The following is a 22396-nucleotide window of genomic DNA, read 5'->3' as shown; positions in this document are numbered from 1 at the left end:
TCTGATCTACAGCTTGTCGCTGCAGCTGATTCGCAACGTCCTACTGCTTCTGATCAAGCTATTGCTGCTTCTGATCAAGCTATTGCTGCGATGGAGATTCCTGAGGATCCTGGCCCTACAGTTCCGCTGCACCCATCACAGATTCCTATCCGTCCTCAACCTCTTCGAGTTGCACCGAAACGCAAGCCTGCCAGGCTAGACTTCACAGATGGTCCACCTGCGCGTAAATCAACGTCACCTATGCCGTTCAGTTCTAGTAAAAAGACTAAGAACCCTCACCCATCATGACTTCCAAAATTCTTTCCTTAAATTCTCGTGGTTTCAGTAAGCGTTTCCAAGATTATCGCATATACAGTCTTCGTACCTCTTATGACGTTTTCCGTTTTCAGGAAACGCAGATTACTGATCCTGAGGGTTCCCGCGGTTTCCCTTGTGCCTGGCGAGGACCCTGTTTTTGTTCACCTGCTGTAGGCAAACAAGGTGGTGTCCTTACTTGCCTTTCTGAATCTTTTTCCGGCAACGTTAGTCGCTGGAAAAGTCTATTGTTGAAACTTGATGACCTAATGATTAATTTAATTAACATTTATGCTCCCACCAACTTGGCCGAAAAGAAAGTGTTTTTCAGAAGTTTGCATGAATACTTTTTATCTTCTGATGTCTTAATAATTGCTGGTGATTATAATTGTTACGATCACAACCTTGATAAATTTGGCGGCAACTTTGTGCCTGCTAAGTGCCTTACTGATTTGCGTTCAGCCTTTTCTTTAATTGATGTCTGGCGCAAGCTACATCCGAGAGTGTGCCAGTGCACATGGTTTAATTCGGATTTTTCAATTGGTTCGCGTTTAGATAAATTTTTTGTTTCTAAGAACTTCATGCCCTCTGTTGTTTCTTGTGAAATCAACCCTTGTGTTTTTTCCGACCATGATTTTGTTTGTCTTTCCTTCCAGCCCACTGGGAATAACCTCCGTGGTCCTGGCATTTGGAAGTTTAATAATTCACTTTTGAATGATGATGTGTTTTGCGACTATATTTCGAATTGTATCAATCATTTAGCCAATTGCTTGCAACACTTTCCTTCGGTTAAAGTTTGGTGGGACTTTTTTAAAAACTCTATCCGCTCTGAGATCATTTTCTTTGCCAGGGAAAAGAGCAGGGATCTCTCGCACGAACGTGTTCTTTTAGTTAACCGGATTATTAAGCTAAAACGTCAGCTTACTTCTGGTAATCCTTCAGTTAGTCCTGAAATTTCCGAGCTCGAAAGTAAGCTTAAGGCTCTTACCTTGGAAAAGTTAGACGGTTCTAAAATCCGTTCTAGAGTTCAGTGGCTTGAGGAAGGAGAAAGGCCCACGCGATTTTTCTTTAAGCTTGAACGTGAACGCTTTGAGCGTAATATCGTTTCTTCTATTCTTAATTCTGATGATGTAGAGGTGTTCACGCGTGAAGAAATTGAACGTGCGCATGTGCGCTTCTATTCAAATCTTTTCACTGATGAGCCTATTGACGCGTTTTTTAAACAGCGTTGTTTAGAATCCGTTGAAAAGTCCCTTTCTCCCCCTCAACGTGCTTCGTGCGAGGGATCCTTGTCGCTTGACGAATTAACCAACTCTGTTAAGAGTCTTAATACCGGGAAGTCACCGGGATCTGACGGACTATCAGTTGAATTTTATCTTCATTTTTGGGAGACTTTGGGTCCCCTTTTACTCCGTGTTTCTAACCAGTGTTTCTCCGATGGCGAGCTTTGCGGCTCGATGAAAGGTAGCGTCACCCAGCTTATTTTTAAGAAACGTGGTGATATTAAGCACTTAAACAACTGGCGGCCCATCTCTCTTTTGAATGTGGATTATAAGATTTTTTCTAAAGCAATCACTTCTCGTCTTTCCAAGGTTCTTGAATATATTGTCCACCCTGATCAGACTTGCTCCGTTCCTGGCCGAAGTATTTTTTCTAACGTTAATCTTTTGCGTGATGTTTTGGACTACATTCAACGGACGGATGAATCCGCAATCTTAGTCAGCCTTGACCAGGAGAAAGCCTTTGACCGTGTCAACCGTTCCTTTCTCTTGCATCTTCTCCAGGTTTATGGTTTTGGACCCGAGGTTTGCCGATGGATCTCAAACTTTTACTATGGTGCCTTTATGCAAATTACCTTAAACGGTTGGCTATCTCAAAGGATTTCTCTGGCGCGTGGGGTGCGTCAGGGGCACCCTTTGTCTCCCTCACTTTACGTCCTTTGTTTTGAGGTATTAGCGTCCCTCATTCGCCGTTGTCCAGAGGTTGAGGGGTTCCTCCTCCCTGGTGCCAGAGGGCGGCATGCACGTGTTCGCTTGTATGCCTATGACACTACGACTGTACTCAAGGACCTTCGATCCTTGACTAACCCTTTCAACTGTGTTAATATCTATTAAAGGGGCACCGGTGCCAAACTAAATCGCCTCAAAACTGAAGCATGCAATGTGTTTGGGGGCCTGGAGGTTTCGTTCTGATGAGCCTTTGGGCCTCACCTGGGTTAAGAAAATGAAAATCTTGGGGGTAGTGTTTGGCACCATCCCTACAGAGCACTTTAATTGGCAGCCTAAACTTGAGAAACTGGAGAAATCCCTCAATCTCTGGAAGTCGAGATCCCTATCCCTTCCCGGTAAGGCCCTAATTATCAATACACTTGGTTTGAGCAACAATCGGCGACAAAATTAGTTGAGACAGTTGCTAACAGAGCACACTGGCAACGACACATTCATTGTTTGCAAAGAAAACTTGTCCAGAAAGTACGTTTCGGGGATACCCCTCCCTCCCCCACCCTAATCAATGTTGTACCGCTGTCAACAAGGCTCGTAGAAAACAGAAAAACACAACATTGTCCCGGGGGTGCGGGGGAGGGGGCCATTTGCGCCGCCGAGCTTGCAATCGACTCTAAAGGATAAGAGTGTCTCAACAATTTTGACGCCGATTGTCTCTATGAAAAAACTTTGTATGAAGTGTAATGACGACTTCTGATAAGCGTTTTTTTGCATTAATATATGAAATATACACATTTCAATAGCGTTTATGCGTTTTCATGTCATATAGGAATCAGAACATATATTAAATCACCTTTTTCTTTATTACGGTGATGTAGCAGTCACTGGTATGATTGCAGACATTTCAGTGTCGAACATAGTTTTCACACAGAACATTTCTAACGAGGTAAGGGCATGTATACGCTTGCCATAAGGGCATGTATACGCTTGCCATCTATTTGCGAAGGGCGGAAAGTGAATGATATTGTCAGGGGAAGTGATATCTCACGGGCTTTGATATACCGCCTTCTAAAAAAAAAGAAATTTTAACGCAAGTAATCACTACCGAGAACGTCAATTACAACGGCCAAAATGTGGATGTCGAACGCGCAGCGAGGTTAAGTTCAGAACACAAACGCTTAGTATTGAGAGAAAGGACATCGTACTAAATAATGACAATTTCAAGACGATTTGTGCATTGTTTTGGATTTGACATACCTTGAAATAAAGTGATACTTTCGGAACATTGCGTGACGTTTAGCATTCACTTATGAAATTTACCATACATAATTCAATTTCAACTTGTTAAAAGGGATATGATCCATAAAAAAGAGGGAAATATAAAGAGCAAAGACAATTTATAACTTCTAGGACAACAAAAGAGCAGCAAAAAGTGCTGTACTCTCATTTTAGGAACTCCGCGGAGGAGTGGCCACCAGTAACCACGAGTAAACAAAAATAACAAATAGAATAATTACATTATCTTTTTGTAATAATCTTGTGGTTACTCGTGGTTACTCGTGGTAAATGACAAAATATTGTTTTTTTACTCCCAAAAACATTCATTTCCCACCAAAACCAGCTCTGCAAAGCATCTGCGACAAGGTGGAAAGTCTTTTTGCACCGACATAGCAATTTGAGCGTGGAAAGTAAATGTGTTCCCCGGCTGTAACAGCCACCATGTCTGTTTCGCGTTCATCTGCGACACCACTTCGACCAACAAAATCGGCTTCTTCTGATGAATTGGAGTTAGAGGCATAACCCTTTAACAAATCCATGCTTTAACGCTACTCACAAATAGCGTATTAAAGAAGGCAAAAGTGAACAGGTCCTTTGCACTTACGTCACAATCTTCGCTTCGCACAGGACAACGCATTTTTCACACTCGAAAACGAGAATAATAAACTATCCGCAATTTTTTAGACCTGTAAAAAGTCTTTCACTCATGTGGTCATATTGACGGACAGACTGGATTATAGGTGCCTGTATAAAGGGTATAAAGGAAGTTTTCTGAAACAGACAATCGGCGACAAAATTAGTTGAGACAGTTGCTAACAGAGCACACTGGCAACGACACATTCATTGTTTGCAAAGAAAACTTGTCCAGAAAGTACGTTTCGGGGATACCCCTCCCTCCCCCACCCTAATCAATGTTGTACCGCTGTCAACAAGGCTCGTAGAAAACAGAAAAACACAACATTGTCCCGGGGGTGCGGGGGAGGGGGCCATTTGCGCCGCCGAGCTTGCAATCGACTCTAAAGGATGAGAGTGTCTCAACAATTTTGACGCCGATTGAAGCTGCTTTACCTTGCTAGAGTTCTTACTCTCCCAAACTGGGTCATTGCGCGGGTTAATGCCTCGATCTGGCCATTCCTATGGGGCTCAAAAATGGAGAGCGTTAGTCACAATACTTGCTATTGGAAATTGAAGTTTGGGGGCGTCAATCTTGCTAATCTCGTGTTAAAGGCCAGGCTTTGAGACTGGCGGCGATAGCCTCCGTGCTTAATTCCTGTGATTACTCTAATTTTTTTATATGTAAATACTTTTTGGTTTGTCGCTTGTTCTCCCTTCGTTCCGAATTGTCTTCCTTACTGGATAACCCCTTTCCAAGTTCTCCTTCTCCTACTCCCTTTTACGAGGCCTGTCTTGATACTCTATCCAGGGTGGGAGACAGTGCTCTAGTTTGTAAAACCTTGTATCAAAAGCTACTTTCAATCAACTCATCCCCGCCAATCTTGCCGCGTCAATGGTCCCAAGTCATTGGGCCAGGGTTCTCCCTCCATGGTCATTGGTCTCTCGTCCGGGACCCCTTCACTGAGAACTATAAGAACGATGTCTTTTGGCTTATTATCCTCCGCGGCGTCAAGGTGCGTGATTCCCTTTTCAATTGGGGTTGTATTTCATCTGGTCGCTGTGCCTCTTGTCCGCGACGAGAGACCATTGACCATTGCTTTTTAAATTGCCTAAGGGTCAAAAGAGTCTGGCTACACTTTGTGCCAGTTCTCTCCCTGTTGCTTGGTAGGCAGTTTGTTGCAAACCTTTTAACGGTTTTTTTCTTCCGCTGGCCCTCTCTTAGTGCTAAGAGGGCTCGGCTCGCGCGCCATTTGACAAAATCCATTCTTTATGGCATTTGGACCTTTCGAAACAGGGCCACTCTCTGCAACGGCAAAGAATACCATCGTGCCATCATCCGTTATGTTTCCTATGATCTTAAGCAGAGAGTCTTCTTGGATTATAACTCTCTTTCTGAATCTCGCTTCCATGATGTTTGGGTCTTGGACGGTTTTTTTGCCATGGCGAATGGATTTCCTCATATCAATATTTAGAGGTACATCTGGGTCATGGATTCCATTTGTCCGTGCGCTGTTCGCGGTGTCCACAATCCGGGGATCTCTGCAGGGAATTTTACCCCTCGCGCAAGAGGATCCCTCCCCCAATGTCCTTAACCGCCAAAATTTTATGACATGCGCAGAGTACTTTCCTGGAAAGACTGCTGTTTCCTGGAAACGCGGGCTGCTTTCGTTAATTGTTTGCGAAAAAATTGTCAGCCAATGGGGCGAAGAAAATTTATCGGCGGGCAGTTTTCTAGTAAATATCAGCCGGCGAAGAAACTAAAATCAGAAGAGAAACCAGACGAAAACAGTTGTAGTGTTGGTGGTCAGGATTCAGCGGCAACAACTCCGGAAAGTGTTTTTCTCAAGTTTGCAAGCGGGCTTGCGAGGATCGACAAACTCTCTTGTGAATGTAAACGACTAACATCAGAAAATGCAGGACTCAAAGGGACAATCCAAACGCTTCGAAAAAGTATAGGTAAGCATTGGTTAAGGAAAACATGGGTAAATGTATAACTCAAGTCTTTTTTTGTTTGGAATTGGCATACTTATTATTACGGCTGCTTTGAGTGGGCTTCCCAACAAGGAAAATGTAAACAGACGCAAATTTTGGCGTGAAACAACTGACCTGCATCGGGCCTGTTCATTCAGTACAGTTATAATACCTTTTAAGGCTTTATAAGCTTGAGGTTGAAAGTTAAGTTCAACTGGACCACAGAACGGACATTCATCGACATTTGAGTGAAACAACGTTGAATATTTTTAAAAATAATTTCACGACGAAAAGGCACGGAGCTAGTGAAAATCCTTTGTACATTTTTGCGGGTAGCTAGCGGGGTGAAAAACGTTAGCGTGATCTCCTTAAAATGGGGTAAAAGAAAGTTTTACTTTAGAGAGACTGAAACAAACGCCTTAAAACTATGTTTTAATAATTGACCGCTGTAAAAGGTCTTGTTATAATTTCCAGCGAATTTCGCAGCTGTTTATATTAATCCTGTGTTAATTCGCGAATTGTGCATCCAGACTTTGCTTTTATTTTGGACACTAAATAATGTAGCAGAGCTGAAAGAAACAAAGCATTTTCGATATATGCCAACACAGAAATTCTGTTAACGCAAAGAAACATTACTCGGAGGAAAAAAACGTGAAAAATATTTTCACATGGCACAGTAGATGATTTTGTGCGGACCGCGGAGGAGTCCTTCTCATGTCGAATGCGATCTAGATTTAAATTTTTAGACTTTTCTTACCTTTCTCGAGTTATAAATTTAAGCTTATTTTGAGTTCAAGAGGACAAAACCTTTACTTAGAGAACTGTGTAAATACCTTTCCAATTGATAAAAAAAAACCAATGTTCTCGACAGTGACGAATAACTTTCACAAGGTTGAAAGAAAACATCAGTGAATAAAGTAGCCACATCTAAATGTAGAAAAGAGAGTTTAAGGCTCACGCTTTTCAAAACGTGAATTTAATGAAATAATGAAAGCCACAAGTCAATAAAATTTTTGTGTGACTTTTTCCCTTGTTTTCAGTATTTCTGCGAAGAAGGAACAGTGATTTGAACAAGACAAATTGTTGAAGAACACATCCTTGAAGAAAAACGACACAATAAAAAAACTAAGGGGGGCAAAATCTGTTGCAACAAAACTGAAAAACCAACTCAAACAAAAAGGAGATGTTTTAAACAGTTATTCTCTTGTGGATACATTTGCCCATGGCAAAAATGGAGCAAATCATAGGAGTGTAATGTTCATGGCTTGCGTCAGATATTTACAACATGTATGTCTTTTATCTAACCAAAAGGCACCAATTGCATTACATTTAATTTTCAGTATTTTGTTTAATTGTAGTCCCCCAAAAAATCTGATTGTTTCCCCAACTACTTTGTCAGATTGGAATGTTCTTTTAGGGGAGGCAGACAAATTAATTCTGTGTAAAAGATTTGCAAACAGCAAATATGATTTTCATGTTTGGAGTGATGACTCTAACAAAGGAGGGGAGGAAAGGCACATTGTGGGGGTGCACACATGGTGCCATGAAACTAACAAGCCAAGGGCTTATGTTCTTGCTAACAGCATTGTAGCTAGTGGGTCAGGAAAACACCAGTCAGATGTCGATTTCCACATTGTTCATGACACATTTGGTATATCAAATGTCTCAGGGTTAGTTGGGGACAATGCCTCTACCCAAAAGGGTAAATCAAATGGATTGATTGCAAACAACTCCAAACTGTTTGGCAGGGAAATGTTTTTTGTGGGCTGTTACCCACACATACTTCATATAATGTTGCGAAGAATGTGCCAGGCTGGGTTTGGGGCAAAGGGTGATATGAACAACAACCACATATTGCAATTATTACACAAGATATCCTGGTTCCACCAATTGAACGCCCAAGTCAGTACAAGGCAATGTATGTTTCACTGGGAATTTTAAGTAAAGAGCCACCCCTTCCACAGTCCTTTATTGACAAAAGGTGGACATATTACCATGAGATGCTACAATGGTATTTAAAGTATGGAAAAGCCTGTCTTCAGCTTGCAGAGCGTATACTAGAAAGGATGCCAAAGTCAGATAACCACTCATCAGTCTGGCAAAATGTCATCAAGCTGAGCTCCTGCCCAATGATCCAAGTGCAAATTAAATTCTTATTTGAACTTCTTGACAAGTTCATTATCGACTAGATCACGGAGGGTCGTGGGTTCAAATCCCATCTGGGACTCGGATATTTTTCCGAGTCTATATTTCTCCTTACATTCAATATCATTGTTGTTGTTTCATCGTTAACACACTCACTTTGGAGGTTGGTTGGCTGCATCTTGATATGCATTAATGTGACAGCGCGATGCTGTTAGTGAGTTTCAAATATGCTAGTCAATACTTGGCTGTGTAGCCGCGCGATGCGGTTCCAGTCCAGACCCACAAATTGACCCTTGCTCACCATAGAGTCTCCAGTAGCTCAGTGGTTAGAGCATCCGACTAGATCACGGAGGGTCGTGGGTTCAAATCCCATCTGGGACTCGGATATTTTTCCGAGTCTATATTTCTCCTTACATTCAATATCATTGTTGTTGTTTCATCGTTAACACACTCACTTTGGAGGTTGGTTGGCTGCATCTTGATATGCATTAATGTGACAGCGCGATGCTGTTAGTGAGTTTCAAATATGCTAGTCAATACTTGGCTGTGTAGCCGCGCGATGCGGTTCCAGTCCAGACCCACAAATTGACCCTTGCTCACCATAGAGTCTCCAGTAGCTCAGTGGTTAGAGCATCCGACTAGATCACGGAGGGTCGTGGGTTCAAATCCCATCTGGGACTCGGATATTTTTCCGAGTCTATATTTCTCCTTACATTCAATATCATTGTTGTTGTTTCATCTTTAACACACTCACTTTGGAGGTTGGTTGGCTGCATCTTGATATGCATTAATGTGACAGCGCGATGCTGTTAGTGAGTTTCAAATATGCTAGTCAATACTTGGCTTGGCTGTGTAGCCACGCGATGCGGTTCCAGTCCAGACCCACAAATTGACCCTTGCCCACCATAGAGTGTCCAGTAGCTCAGTGGTTAGAGCATCTGACTAGATCACGGAGGGTCGTGGGTTCAAATCCCATCTCGGACTCGGATATTTTTCCGAGTCTATATTTCTCCTTACATTCAATATCATTGTTGTTGTTTCATCGTTAACACACTCACTTTGGAGGTTGGTTGGCTGCATCTTGATATGCATTAATGTGACAGCGCGATGCTGTTAGTGAGTTTCAAATATGCTAGTCAATACTTGGCTGTGTAGCCGCGCGATGCGGTTCCAGTCCAGACCCACAAATTGACCCTTGCTCACCATAGAGTCTCCAGTAGCTCAGTGGTTAGAGCATCCGACTAGATCACGGAGGGTCGTGGGTTCAAATCCCATCTGGGACTCGGATATTTTTCCGAGTCTATATTTCTCCTTACATTGAATATCAAGTTCATTATCCCATCTCTTAATTCATCACAAGCAAGTGACGAGGAACTTGGTTTTTCCAGTGGATATCTGGCACGACTATGGCCTGCAACTGTTCTCAAGCACAATGAAACACTCAGTCAAATGTTACTGTGTCCATCACTGTATTTTCCTTTAACAGAAGAGCAAGTGCAATTATCTTTGAAAGATCCAGCCGCTATTAAACACTTTTACCAGGAAGTGCAGAGGCCCATGTTGCAAGAAGCCCTGAAAGCAATTAAAAAACATGGTGCCGAGTGGTTATCCTTTCCCAAGCTGTTTTGAATGGGATCCTGAAAGATTCCAAAGTGCATTCTGGTCATCTGTTTTGAAGGTCCTTGACATACAATTTGTATCCACTGAAAGCAATCAAGGAAATGCATCTGAAAACAATGTAAAAGTTTATAGACAAGATCTTCAGAGATTGGTGTCTAAGGACAGAAATGGGCTGGTTAAATGGGCCAATATTTGGCAGCGGCAGAAACCTCAACTTCTAACTGAGATTAAAGCAATGGCAACATCACCTGAAAGCTGTCTTATTAACAAAGACACCACACCCCAACCTTTTGAATTGTTATGCCAAGCACATTTTTAGCATTCCTGTGAACAATGTCATTGCTGAAAGACAGTTTAATCTATCCCAACTTTATCTTCATGACAACCTGTCAGAACTATCAAAACAGGCCTCTGTAACATTTGTCGAGAACACTATTCACAGTGGTAAAACTAATGGTAGGACCACTGAGACAGCAAGGCAGACACATGAACAGAGAATGAATGACTATGGGCAACTACTGAACACAGAGCTTCTCCCAGAGGCAAGAAAAAAGCTCAACAAAATCAGAAAAGGTAGTGCAGTCAGTGCCCCACGCGTGGGAGGAAAAGAAACTGAACAAAGACACATCACTGACAATCCAGTCTCTTAAAGCTGAAGGTCGTAAGCTTGAACTTCAGTGGAAAGCTTCGACAAAAGGAACTATAAATTTAGAAGAACAGAGGTCATTCAGGCCTACAACAATTGGATGGCGTAGAGACACTGGACAGGTGCCACCTCTAATGCACCTTGCAGCACTTATGGTGTGGGATTATGGTGAGGAGCTTTCAACACATGACTTACCAGTGGAATGCCAGAAGTGCATCAAAAATCTTCTGCGTATCTTCCCAACCTCATCAGTTAATTCTGTGTCCACTTTGGATGTCCCATGGATATGTCCATAACATCTGTCCCTGTTCATGAAGAATAAGACCTGACTGAGGGGTGGCTCATCAAAAAGGGGGAACTAACTTACATTTGGAAAGGTTAAAGTCAATTTATAGTCAATCTTCCTCACATGTGAGCAGTATTTTTTAAGTTTTAACAGGGTTTTAAAAATTACATGTCAGTTGTGATCATCGCCAGTGAGATTTAAGAATTTTCATTGAAACTTCCCTAGTTTATTGCTGAAATAAAGCTATGAAATCTTTTACATTACATCACAGCATACAGTATTTGAAAACAATCAGTTGTTTCCTACATGTATGTGCTTTGCCTTTTTTTTTCAGCTGATACTTTTTTTGGAAAGATTTCCAGAAATTTTAAAGACTCAGACCATCAAATGCCAGAAGTTACAAATAGGACTTCGAATGATCATTTCAGTCTCAGAAATATTGGTCATAGGTGACATAGATTGACTGTAATTGTAACGAATGAATCCATGGTCCCAGTTTCAGTAGGCAGAAATCACAGTCATGACTCATGCTACAACAAGAAACCTTAACTGAATATAAAGATGTGTGAGAAAATGTTATGTCATTGAAAGAATGACTTTAAATTTTTCTTTGAGTTTAAGTGTTAAAGCTTAAAATGAAGTCACTTTTCTTTGAAATACAGCAAATCACACACAGCCTGTGTTTGCTCTTGGTAGCATGAGCCCTTGATTGGTTAGTGAACATTTTAGGATAAATTACCCTAAATAAACCACGGATATTGTCGTTAGGTGCTGCTTTCCAAGAATTTTTGGTGTAAGATAAATGAATTGCACCTAACAAAAGTTTGGTATAGATCACTTTTTACTGTAAAAGCCAAAAGAATAATTTTAGTGGCAGGAATATTTTTTACCCCAATGCATGTAAAGTAAAGGCAAAAAGAGTTATTTATTTCAAGTGATATTAACCGAAAAAATGAACACAGCTCTCAACTACCCAGGGTTTAATTATGAAGTTGATGTCAGTTGTAAATATTAGTAGGTACCAAAAACCGTGAACACTATTTTATGTGGTGTTACGAATTTTTTATTAAGATGAGGTGCAGGATGGTAGATTTATTATCTGTTAATGAATCAGATTCATTTTATTCCTGTATAATTTGACTGTCCTAGAAAAAGACAGTAATAATATTGTGTTTAAAAATACACAATATAAGCATATAGTCAACTGTACTAAAAAAAAAAAAAGACTCTGATTGTAAATAAATTATTCAATTTGTTTGGGTATTAAAGCTTACAAAGTGCCCCTCTCTTCGCCCCCCTTCCCCCCCACCCAAAAAATTCCCTAAACAATTAGTTGTGAATGTGTTCAAGTTGTTAACTAACTTTGAAAAAGAATTATAATAATTACCATCATGCACTTTACCTCTTTCCATTTAAAAAATTTATAAGGGTTGTACTTTAATAATTTATATACTGTTGTTATTACAACATTAAAGGAAGCGTATTCAAACTTTGTCATCTTATTTAAAAGAATTTTCAAGAAAGTACAAATTGATTTTTGAAAGTCATTTTACTAGTGAATATTGCTTGAAAAGCTTTATTAAAATCATTTCAAAATGACAAAAACAGGTAAAACATTTGTGTATGTAATCCATAATGTGAATATATTCACAACTATCTCAGACAAAGAATAATAAGATTATATGCTGAACGTTTTTCGTACTCAATCTACAGAACAGAATATCCCATTCAGTTTCTAAACAAGCAATACTGGAGTACATACCAGCAAGTAAGGAAATCAGTACTGTGCAAAATAGTGTTCAAAAATTGCTTTTTCAAAATGGGATTTTAGATGTGCTGTTTCGATTTTTAAGACGAATGTCATTCCAAAAGTATTTTCCAATAATGGATAGGCATAATTTTCTTATACATATATTGGTTATAGTATGAAGAAATAAATGCTGTAAAGATGCATCCAGAGTTGAATGATTACGTTGCTCCGAAACCAGTAATATGGAAAAAAATTACATGGCTTATAACCACAAAGACAATTATGCATAAATAAATATGTACATTTTAGCAATATTGTGAAATTTCAATAGACCTAAGGAAACAATGTGGGGTAGGGAAAAATCATTGATGATTTCAATAACTTTATTTTGCAATTTTATAAGCTGTGGCAATGGGTTTTCATAATTAATACCCCACAATATGCAGTCATACAGAAACAGGCTAAATAACCGAATAATAGATACTGATTAAACAATGTTTACTGACATTGCTTAACCATAATGATGATGTTGGTAATTATTAACTTTGTTACAAATATAATGAATATGATCATGCCAGGAAAGGTGATGGCCAATATAGATATCATACCCAAGTATCTTAAGATTGAAACTTGCTCAAGGCATTGACCAGCTAAAGTTAATGAAGAAAGTAAGTTGAAATTTACTTTGTGATAAGGATTGAAGATAAGATATTTAGTTTTCATTAAATTTAAAGTTAATAAATCTTGGTAGTTCAGAGCTAATGTGAGTTTGAAGTTCATCTACATATAGATAATAGGGAAGATATCTGTTGACAAGCATTGATGTGCAAACCACAGGAACTAAAGACCGTTTGTTTCAACAGCCAGTGAGCCCCTGGTTGGCACATTAATGACAATAGGTAAACAATATCTTCCCTACGGTGTTTCAGTGGGCCATGTTGCAGAGGTTTCCCCTCCAAATAATATATAATTTAAACAAATTGCTATTTACCGGGTGTGAAGTGAGTAAAATGGTCAGAAAATGAGAAAATCGGGTTTTTTCATTACCTAAAAGTAGGAACAAAATTGCAGCATTTGCACGAGAATAGGTTAAGTAATGTAAATGCCTAATTGAAGTCATCATTGAGCGGTTCAAAACTATTGCTTTTAAGTGTCATTGTCTGAGAAAGTGTTCCAGGGGCAAAAAGTTGTGTTCAACCGATTTGGCTGAAAATTGGCACATTAGTTGTGTATAACGCGCTATTTCCAACGCCACACTGGCTCCCTTCTCTGAGAATTAGACTGGGAGTTACAGGGGGGGGGGTCTCATTTTTTGCCCTTTGAGCACCAAAAATCCAGCCTTCCAGGGGCCATTTTGAAAGTGTGATAACACGCCACTGGTAAATTGTGCTGCCAAATGAATTTGACCATGAACTCTACTATAATAGAGCTTTCAGTTCGTGTATGTAACTTTGTCCTCAAGGTATTTCACAGAGAGGAGCCTGGGGCTAGATTTTGGCCAAAATAGCCATTCTTCAAAATTTCACTATATTCACCTGCCTTCTTGCATAACGTCCAAACCTAAACCACTGTTTACTTTAGTCACCCAGTTATCAAAATCAGTTGAGAAAAATTTGGCTTTTTATGGTTTATTGAATTTCTGGATCAAACACTTCATGCCCCTCTAAGGCGATGCAAAATGGAATTTGAGCCTAATTCGGCCATAAACAAACCAAATTGTTGACAAGAAGCCCTTATTCTGTATTTGGTAAGTGAAAATGAATTGTCAAAGCCAAATCAGTTTCGTTGTTTAGAAATAACACCGATTCTTACCTTAAAATTGATCTAAAACGGGCCTCTGATTAGCGCAACAAACACATAATTTAGCAAATCAAAGGTGATTTTATTCTTTGAAAACCTAGTAACCACCAAAGAACACAAATGATGATGTTCTCATGTACATGTAACAATCTTTTTACAAGATGCTTAAATTTTTCTTTGATTTATAGTCGTCAGTTTCACGACATATTTCCAAGCATTACTCCAAGCATGGAAATTCTCCATATTTAATTTTGTCAGGCCCATTTTTTTTTATTTTTACCTTTTTAAATTTAGCTTATCAAAAGGTTCGTCAACATATGATCTTCGTCTGACCTTGTAATAGCCTGAATAGTTGTTTTAAATACCCATCAGCAAAGGAGCATGACCATACATACGTAGATTACACAGACATATACGAGCTTCAGTGAGCAGTACCAGTATCGTGGTGAACTGTGATTTTCCGAGTCCATTAGACATGAAAAAATGAAACCAGCCATCCACGGTTAGGAGAGCTGGATATCAAAAAGCTTGTTTTGCTTTAAAAAAGAAAATAACCAAAAAAAGCCTTGCATTGAGATGATGCACTTGTTACTACATCAAGCTAGCTGGCCCGCCATTTTAGACTTGAAGAGTGTGGGGGACTGGACCGAGTTCCCGTCCAATCCTTCTCCCTTTTCGCGAGAATGTTTTCTGTTTTTCATCAGGTGTGTTCGAAATTCTAGAAAGTGATCTGTTTCAGGATAATTTTCGATGGCACTTTATTCCTTTGAAGGGGTAAATGACCAGTGCAGTGTCACGTCATGGGCTGTGCAAGAAACAGGAATGCTTCCTTTGTTGTCTTGCGATAGTGACATGACTGCATGATTAAAGCACGAGTAGAAGATTTCAGGTGTGTCATGAGTAGAAGAGGAAGAACTGTTGATTCCTAAGCTAAAGGTGCTTCAAAGTATCAGTTATGGATCACAAATGACATTTATCGTGATATAGGGGACTCTTCTGACGGAAGAGAGATTTAGAGACGACGATATGTAAATTACGATATTGTCGTCTCAAATTGTTTGTTCACATAGTTGATTGATTCGCATGTTAATATCCTGGGTCCTTAGGAAGAGCACTAAACATTCATCAGATTTGTCCAAAAAAAAAAAAAAACGAGTACGATAATAATAACTTGAAGGCTGTTTTTTTGCCTGCTCGAGCTGCTTGTTTACATTAAGCTTGTCACATGCACACGCTTATCATGCAATGCACAATTCAGTTACCGGTTTCCATTATTTACCCTTTTCGTCAAAGATATTTGCAAACATGCTGCATATAAGTTTTTCGACGAAATTGACATTTTCAGGGAGAAAATGTCACTAAAACGTCGTCGCAAAATCGACCGAATTAGTTGAAGTCCTGAATTTTTCAGGCTTCTCTACCCAAATGCAAAAATTGCTCTCATAACTGCGAAGATCATAGCTTCACTTGATTTCCTATCCACAGTTCATATATGATTCATTTCATATACCATTTCATCATTAGTTGATATTATTGGATTTGCTTGGAATAATGCATAGGCAATGAGCACACATATGTCGTACTTGAATGGGAACTGACTCTGAATCGTTCTGGAAGAGCACGGAAGATTTGTGTATATTTGTAGAAAAAATGTTTCATTATTTAGCCCTACTGATGGAAATGAGCCCACACAAGGACAGATATATATATATATATATATATATATATATATATATATATTATATATATATATATATAAAGATATTGCTGCGATGAGTTTGTTGAATCTTTAATGCTCTTCGTAAGGACCCAGGAAATTAACATAGGAATCAATCAAGTATGTGAACAAACAATTTGAGTCGACAACATCGTAAATTATATATCATTGTCTTTCTTCAAGCAAAAAGAGTCTCGAAAACTGCGTTAAAAATCATTTGTGAGCGTATATGATCCCTAACTGATCTTTTGAAGCACCTGTAGCTTTGGCATCACCAGTTCTTCCTCTTCTTCCCCGGACACACCTGAACTCTTCTACTTGTGCTTTAAAATGCAGTCATGTCACTATCGCAAGACAACAAAGAAAGCATTCCTGTTTCTTTCCCAGCCCATGACGTGACACTGCACTGGTCGTTTACTCCTTCAAAGGAATAAAGTGCCATCGAAAATTATCCTGAAACAGACCACTTTCTAGAATTTTGAACACACCTGATGAAAAACAGAAACCATTCCCGCGAAAAGGGAGAAGGATTGGAGGGGAACTCGGTCCAGTCCCCACACTCTTCAAGTCTAAAATGGCGGGCCAGCTAGCTTGATGTAGTAACAAGTGCATCATCTCAATGCAAGGCTTAGTTTGGGTAATTTTCTTTATAAAAGCAAAACAAGCTTTTTGTTATCCAGCTCTCCTAACCGTGGATGGATGATTTTATTTTTTCAGCTCTAAAGGACTCGGAAAATCACAGTTCACCTCGATACTGCTCACTGAAGCTCGTATATGTCTGTGTAATCTACGTATGTATGGTCAAGCTCCTTTGCTGATGGGTATTTAAAACAACTATAATTCAGGCTATTACAAGGTCAGACGAAGATTACATGTTAACGAACCTTCTGATAAGCTAAATTTATCTGGTAGAAATATAAAAAATGGGACTGACAAAATATGGAGACTTTCCATGCTTGGAGTAATGCTTGGAAATATGACGTGAAACTGACTATAGATGAAAGAAAAATTTAAGCATCTTGTAAAAAGATTGTTTTATGTACATCAGAACATCGTCATTTGTGGTCTCTGGTGGTAACTGGGTTTTCAAAGAATAAATTCACCTTTGATTTGCTAAATTATGTGTTTGTTGCGCTAATCAGAGGCCCGTTTTAGATCAATTTTAAGGTAAGGACCGGTGTTATTTCTAAATACGAAACTGATTTGGCTTTGACAATTCATTTTCACTTACCAAATACAGAATAAAGGCTTCTTGTCAACAATTTGGTTTGTTCATGGCCTGAATTAGGCTCTAAATTCTATTTTGCATCGCCTTAGAGAGGCATGAAGTGTTTGTTTCAAAAATTCAATAAACCGTAATAAGCCAATTTTTCTCAACTGATTTTGATAACTGGATGACCAAAGTAAAGAGTGGTATAGGTTTGGAAGTTATGCAAGAAGGCAGGTGAATATAGTGAAATTTTGAAAAATGGCTATTTTGGGTTATAATTTTAACATCAATTTTGGCCAAAAACTAGCCCCAGGCTCCTCTCTGTGAAAAACCTTGAGGACAAAGTTACATGCATGAACTGAAAGCTCTATTATAGTAGAGTTCATGGTCAAATTCATTTGGCAGCACAATTTACCAGTGGGGTCTTATCACACTTTCAAAATGGTCCCTGGAAGGCTGGATTTTTGGTGCTCAAAGGGCAAAAAATGAGACCCCCCTGTAACTCCAAAACTAAAACTCAAAGAAGTGAGCCAAAGTGGCTTTTGAAATATATCATTATACCCAACTTCGGTGCCAAGTTTCAGCCAAATCGGTTGACCACCACTTTTGGCCCCTGGAACACTTCCTCAGACAAGGACACTAAAATCAACATGAAGCACAAGCTTGCTACATTTTTCTCAAGCCACGAGCACAAAAATAGTTAATTTTTCCCGAAAAACCAGCGAATTTAAAAGGCTCAGAAAAATAGGAAATAACAATAGCTTGCACATTCATCAATTACCTAAAGATTACTACAGTACCCTCCGATTTCACTCCATGGCGACTTAGTAAATCCTCCATTCACGTTGCTAATTGTAACTAGTAGTTAAAATATGGGAACTGGTAAAGAAGAAGAAGGCGTTAATAACGCTGGCATTTCTTGTAAGGTTTCTGAGGACAAGAAGGAAGGTAAAATACATTAATTTTTTAAAAAACATTTACATGTAATGGGCTGCGCTAGCTTATATTGGTTTGAGATTACATACAAAACGGAACGAACAGTGAATCTTACCTCAGTAGACTTGACAGCATGGCCTCGGCTGAACAACTACCTCAATCCATCTATGACAACATTCAGGAACATTTTAACTCGGGAATCTGCCCAAATCAATTGTGCATGAAGCCACGAACAAAAAATCGATCGCACGAAAGCGAAAGACAATAGTCCACGACATCCCTTTGCATGTCAAACTGTGCCTCGTTTGTCGCTTCAGCAGTATGCCATCGTTCAAACTCAGCCTTGCCTGCCGTAGACATGGCTTTGGGGGTGTACCTCTCTCTCGTTTGCATGAGACCCACATAGTCAGCGTTCGCAGGGGTGTTAAACAGGTGTGGGAAATACCCATTCTTGAAAATGCTGGGATCCATGCCAAAAGTTTTGGTAAACGAGGCCAGAGCCATGGTGAAGAACGACATGGAGTCGATGACGTGAATGTACCTACCCTTGTGGGTGAGCTCCAGCAGCTTACCCCCCCATACGCATGAGCTTAAACTTTTGATTGTGCTCGATCAAACACTTCACCACAATTAAGAGTTATAGCGCTTGAAATTGTGGGCGAGAGCTGTGGTGTAGCATGTGTCCTGCTCTGTGAGTTCTTCCAGCCATTGCAGAAATTTTTCAATGCAATTCTCACCATGAAAGATTTGAGGGGAGGCATCCTCTGCCATCATACCCACCACCAAATTAGGCACATGCACGCCCGTATCTTGCATGGCCTCTGTGTCCCAAAAGACCAGTAGCGGTGGGTGGTAGATAATGTCCTCCACTTCCCTGCCTTCCGTAAGAGTATTGGCACAGTCAGGTCTGCTTGTTGATTTAAACGATGCATGCTCGGTCTTCAAGCTCCTCAGGTTCGGCGGGGACTTGCACGAAGCATTGATGTTGGTTCAAATCCGCCGTTTCGTGGCACGACGCACATTCAGTGTACCCGCTACTAATGTTTGTCTTGTTCATTCATCGAACGAAGCAGTTTTCGACAGTTCGCACATTTGTGCCACGGTTTGCACACCAACGACTGTTTGGGACCACACGCTTTTCCTCTGAGGGTCTTGGTCTGGTGAAGTTGAAAGCATGCATACCCATAAAATTGGCGACGACAATGACGACAGGGGATGTGGGCAGGACGTTTGCCTAAGTACGCCTCTATGTAATCGTCGCACACGTTCTTTTGGCAACCAGGGCAGTGAACGCCTTTCCCGTCAGAACATTGGTGACGACCTTGTTGATTATACGGTTTGAGGCAACGTCCACAAAAGTAACTGGTACGAAAAAAATCCCGGCAACGAAGTCAATATGTTGTAATGTTTGTCCTCGTGGAGAATGGCTAACAAGGTAGCACCCTTCCCAAAAGCAAAGCACGTGTATTGTCGATTCAGGTCCACCACCACAATACGGTAATCACGAAGACTGGGTGCTTCAGCCAAAGTCGCTAGTTCCTGGAGACCCATGGAACCCGGATGGAGTCTGGTTTCCTCCAGGAGAGCCATGGCGGCCTCGTTGCGACACCGTTGACATTTTCTGGTCCACTTTCGTCTTTCATTGTGGTTGGAACTGGTCAGGTGTAGACCACTAGCAGTGACGATAGCACGCACACAATAGAGTCCCAAGTCGTCCCGCGGTATCTTGACGATGGTTTTTTTGCTCAACGGAAATTGAATGGACGAATCGTGCCCGGGTCATTTGTTCTTTTGTTTACCACTTCCTTGAGGCCCTGCCTGGACATGGACGAATTCCAGTTCAAAAGGTTCATCGGGGTCGTATTCTTCTCCTGAATTCAGTTTTTGAGCCAGGTCGTCCAAAAGAGCCGTCACCGTGTCCGGTTCCTAATGCCACCTACTGAGTCTTAATCCTCGAGAAAAGGAGCTGTCGTATCGTGGCAAATGAAAACAAAGAATCAAGTGAAGCTATGATCTTCGTAGTTACGAACGAAACTTTTACGATTGCGTAGAGAAGCCTGAAAAATTCAGGACTCCAATGGGGTTTGAACCCGTGACCTCGCGATTCCGGTGCGACGCTCTAGCCAACTGAGCTATGAAGCCACTGACGTTGGGAGCTGGTCATTTGTGGGTTCTAATGGTCCCGTGATTCCGGAATAGTGATTCCGGAATCGCGAGGTCATGGGTTCAAACCCCGTTGAAGTCCTGAATTTTTCAGGCTTCTCTACGCAATTGTAAAAATTGCGTTCGTAACTGTGAAGATCATAGTTCCACTTGATTTCATATCCGCAGTTCATATTATTCATTTCATGTACCATTTCATCATTGAAAACAAAGAAACACGCGATCACGTTCGTGGATAGTAGCATCGTCCAACAAGGTTTCTATGGCACCACGTAATCCTTGAGCTAGAACATTGTTTATGTTTTGCAGCTGTGAATCCAAACGTCCTTGTTGTTGGTTCAATCCGCCACATGCTGAAGCTCTTCTTCTCTCAGCAAAGCACGTTGCTTCTGTAAAGACAATCCACAAGGTCGTGCACTTGGAGAAGCCATGACAAGCAAATGAACTGAAAGGTGCGATGCGCTGTCTTTTATAAGGTTCGAGAGAACACCTGATCAAAAAAGTACAGACATTGGGTGACCTCTTCCAGCACGTGAACAAAAAAGTGCTCATTCGTCAGAGATCATGGGTATTTATGGCCTGACGTCAAAGGTCTTCAGACCCGATGATGCGATGAGGGGCATGCCCAGAATGTATAGTTCCTCCATAGGGATGGGGGGCTGGGTGGGGGGAATGCCCAAAATTTATAGTTTCTCCGTAGGGATGGGGGTACCCCCCAAGGAATGTGTCCTGTCACAACCTTAGTGGACCGATGCCTCCTAAAGGTCAGAAAGAGAGGTTTGGAGTTAAATACGTTGCGTTGCGGAAGAACATTTCGGTAAATGAAGACCAGACACATGGAAGTCCAGAACTTTGTTTTTTTAATATTTGTAACACCAACGTGAGTCAGCCATTTAAGTCATTTACAATTTGAGTTTTTGTTTGGCTTGCATGATTCTCTTGACGATGGCCTCGGTCCAGGTTTTCTTGCCGCGGAGATTGCTGATCACCTTCACCATTTTCGCATCCGCTTTTCATTTTTCTTGTAAATTCTTGGGCTGGGAATAATCGATGTCATGTTGTTTGGCAATCTCGTCCAGCCGATTGATGTCCGGATCGCCACACTTGAGTTTTTTTTTGCAAATGCGTCCCCGGTCCCTTGTACTGGTACCCTGCCCAATGAAATTAGATGCCTGTTTTCTCCAACATCTTTTGCAGATCAAATGTGCCCCCTCTCTGGCGTCGTCATCGCCGGGTCTTGGGAGACAGGGCCTGCCTTCGGGTCTTGTGCTTTTTCTGACTGTGTTTAGAAGTCCTGCCCATCGAGACGCCGTCGGAGTTTGGTGTAAAAATCCAGCCAACTGGGTGGGCGTTGTAATTTATCTGTTTCGGTTGGGCGGGCACCTCAGTTCTTGCGAGCTTTCCTCTTGACGGATAGGCTCGTCGCTTCCATCACCACAGTCACACTCTCACCCATCATGGGACAATTCCTTTGCACGATGAACCATTGTTTTGATAAGACACTTCTTGTAGCGCAAATCGGTGTGACTTTGAAAATGAAGTAAAAGGCCCGTATTCGTAGGTTTACGATAGACCTGGGTCTCCAACTTGTTGCCGTTCTTTGTTATCAACATTCCAATAAAAGGAATTGAGTCGTTTTGGAAAGTTCCATAGTGAAATGAATACTAGGGTGGAGACCATTGAGTGCATCGAGGAAACTTTCAGCTACATGGAGTCCAGGCATTATTGCAAGCGTATCGTCAAAGTACCGCCTGTAAAAAGGAGGAATTAAATCATTGTCAGATAGTCTTTCTTCCAGATGACACATAAACACGTTCGCCAACAAAGGACCAAGGGGAGACCCCATAGCAACTCCTTTGCACTGTTCGTAAAGTTGACCATCAAACTGGAAAAGTTGATCCGTGGAGGCCATTCCGAGAAGTTGAGTGAGCTGATCCTTCCGTAAGTTGAGATCATACGTTGAATTGAACCAATTATCGGTGAAGGCTTTATCGACAAGGACGTTGATTATTTCCTGAACTG

At 40.8% G+C, this 22396-nt stretch overlaps 1 protein-coding gene and 3 non-coding genes across 4 annotated transcripts in view; all 4 read left to right on the top strand.

The window, feature by feature from the left end:
* The window catches only part of LOC138055601 (probable serine/threonine-protein kinase samkC), a 942-nt gene extending 654 nt beyond the window's left edge, over positions 1-288 (top strand). Inside the window, exon 1 of the mRNA XM_068901498.1 lies at positions 1-288. This exon is cut by the window's left edge and continues 654 nt beyond it. Within this exon, the coding sequence (XP_068757599.1) occupies positions 1-288 (288 nt within the window).
* Positions 289-8553: 8265 nt separating this feature from the next.
* On the top strand, positions 8554-8627 carry Trnas-aga (transfer RNA serine (anticodon AGA)). Its single transcript has one exon. It is a non-coding gene; the product is annotated as a tRNA-Ser (tRNA).
* A 225-nt stretch (positions 8628-8852) lies between these two features.
* Trnas-aga (transfer RNA serine (anticodon AGA)) lies at positions 8853-8926 on the top strand. Its single transcript has one exon. It is a non-coding gene; the product is annotated as a tRNA-Ser (tRNA).
* A 529-nt stretch (positions 8927-9455) lies between these two features.
* Positions 9456-9529, top strand: Trnas-aga (transfer RNA serine (anticodon AGA)). Its single transcript has one exon. It is a non-coding gene; the product is annotated as a tRNA-Ser (tRNA).
* The last annotated feature ends 12867 nt before the right edge of the window (positions 9530-22396 follow it).

Source organism: Montipora capricornis, chromosome 7 (assembly GCF_036669925.1).
Source record: "Montipora capricornis isolate CH-2021 chromosome 7, ASM3666992v2, whole genome shotgun sequence".
Taxonomy (NCBI): Eukaryota; Metazoa; Cnidaria; class Anthozoa; order Scleractinia; family Acroporidae; genus Montipora; species Montipora capricornis.
The sequence above is the reverse complement of the archived record's forward strand: the minus strand, read 5'-3'. Positions and strand labels throughout refer to the sequence as shown.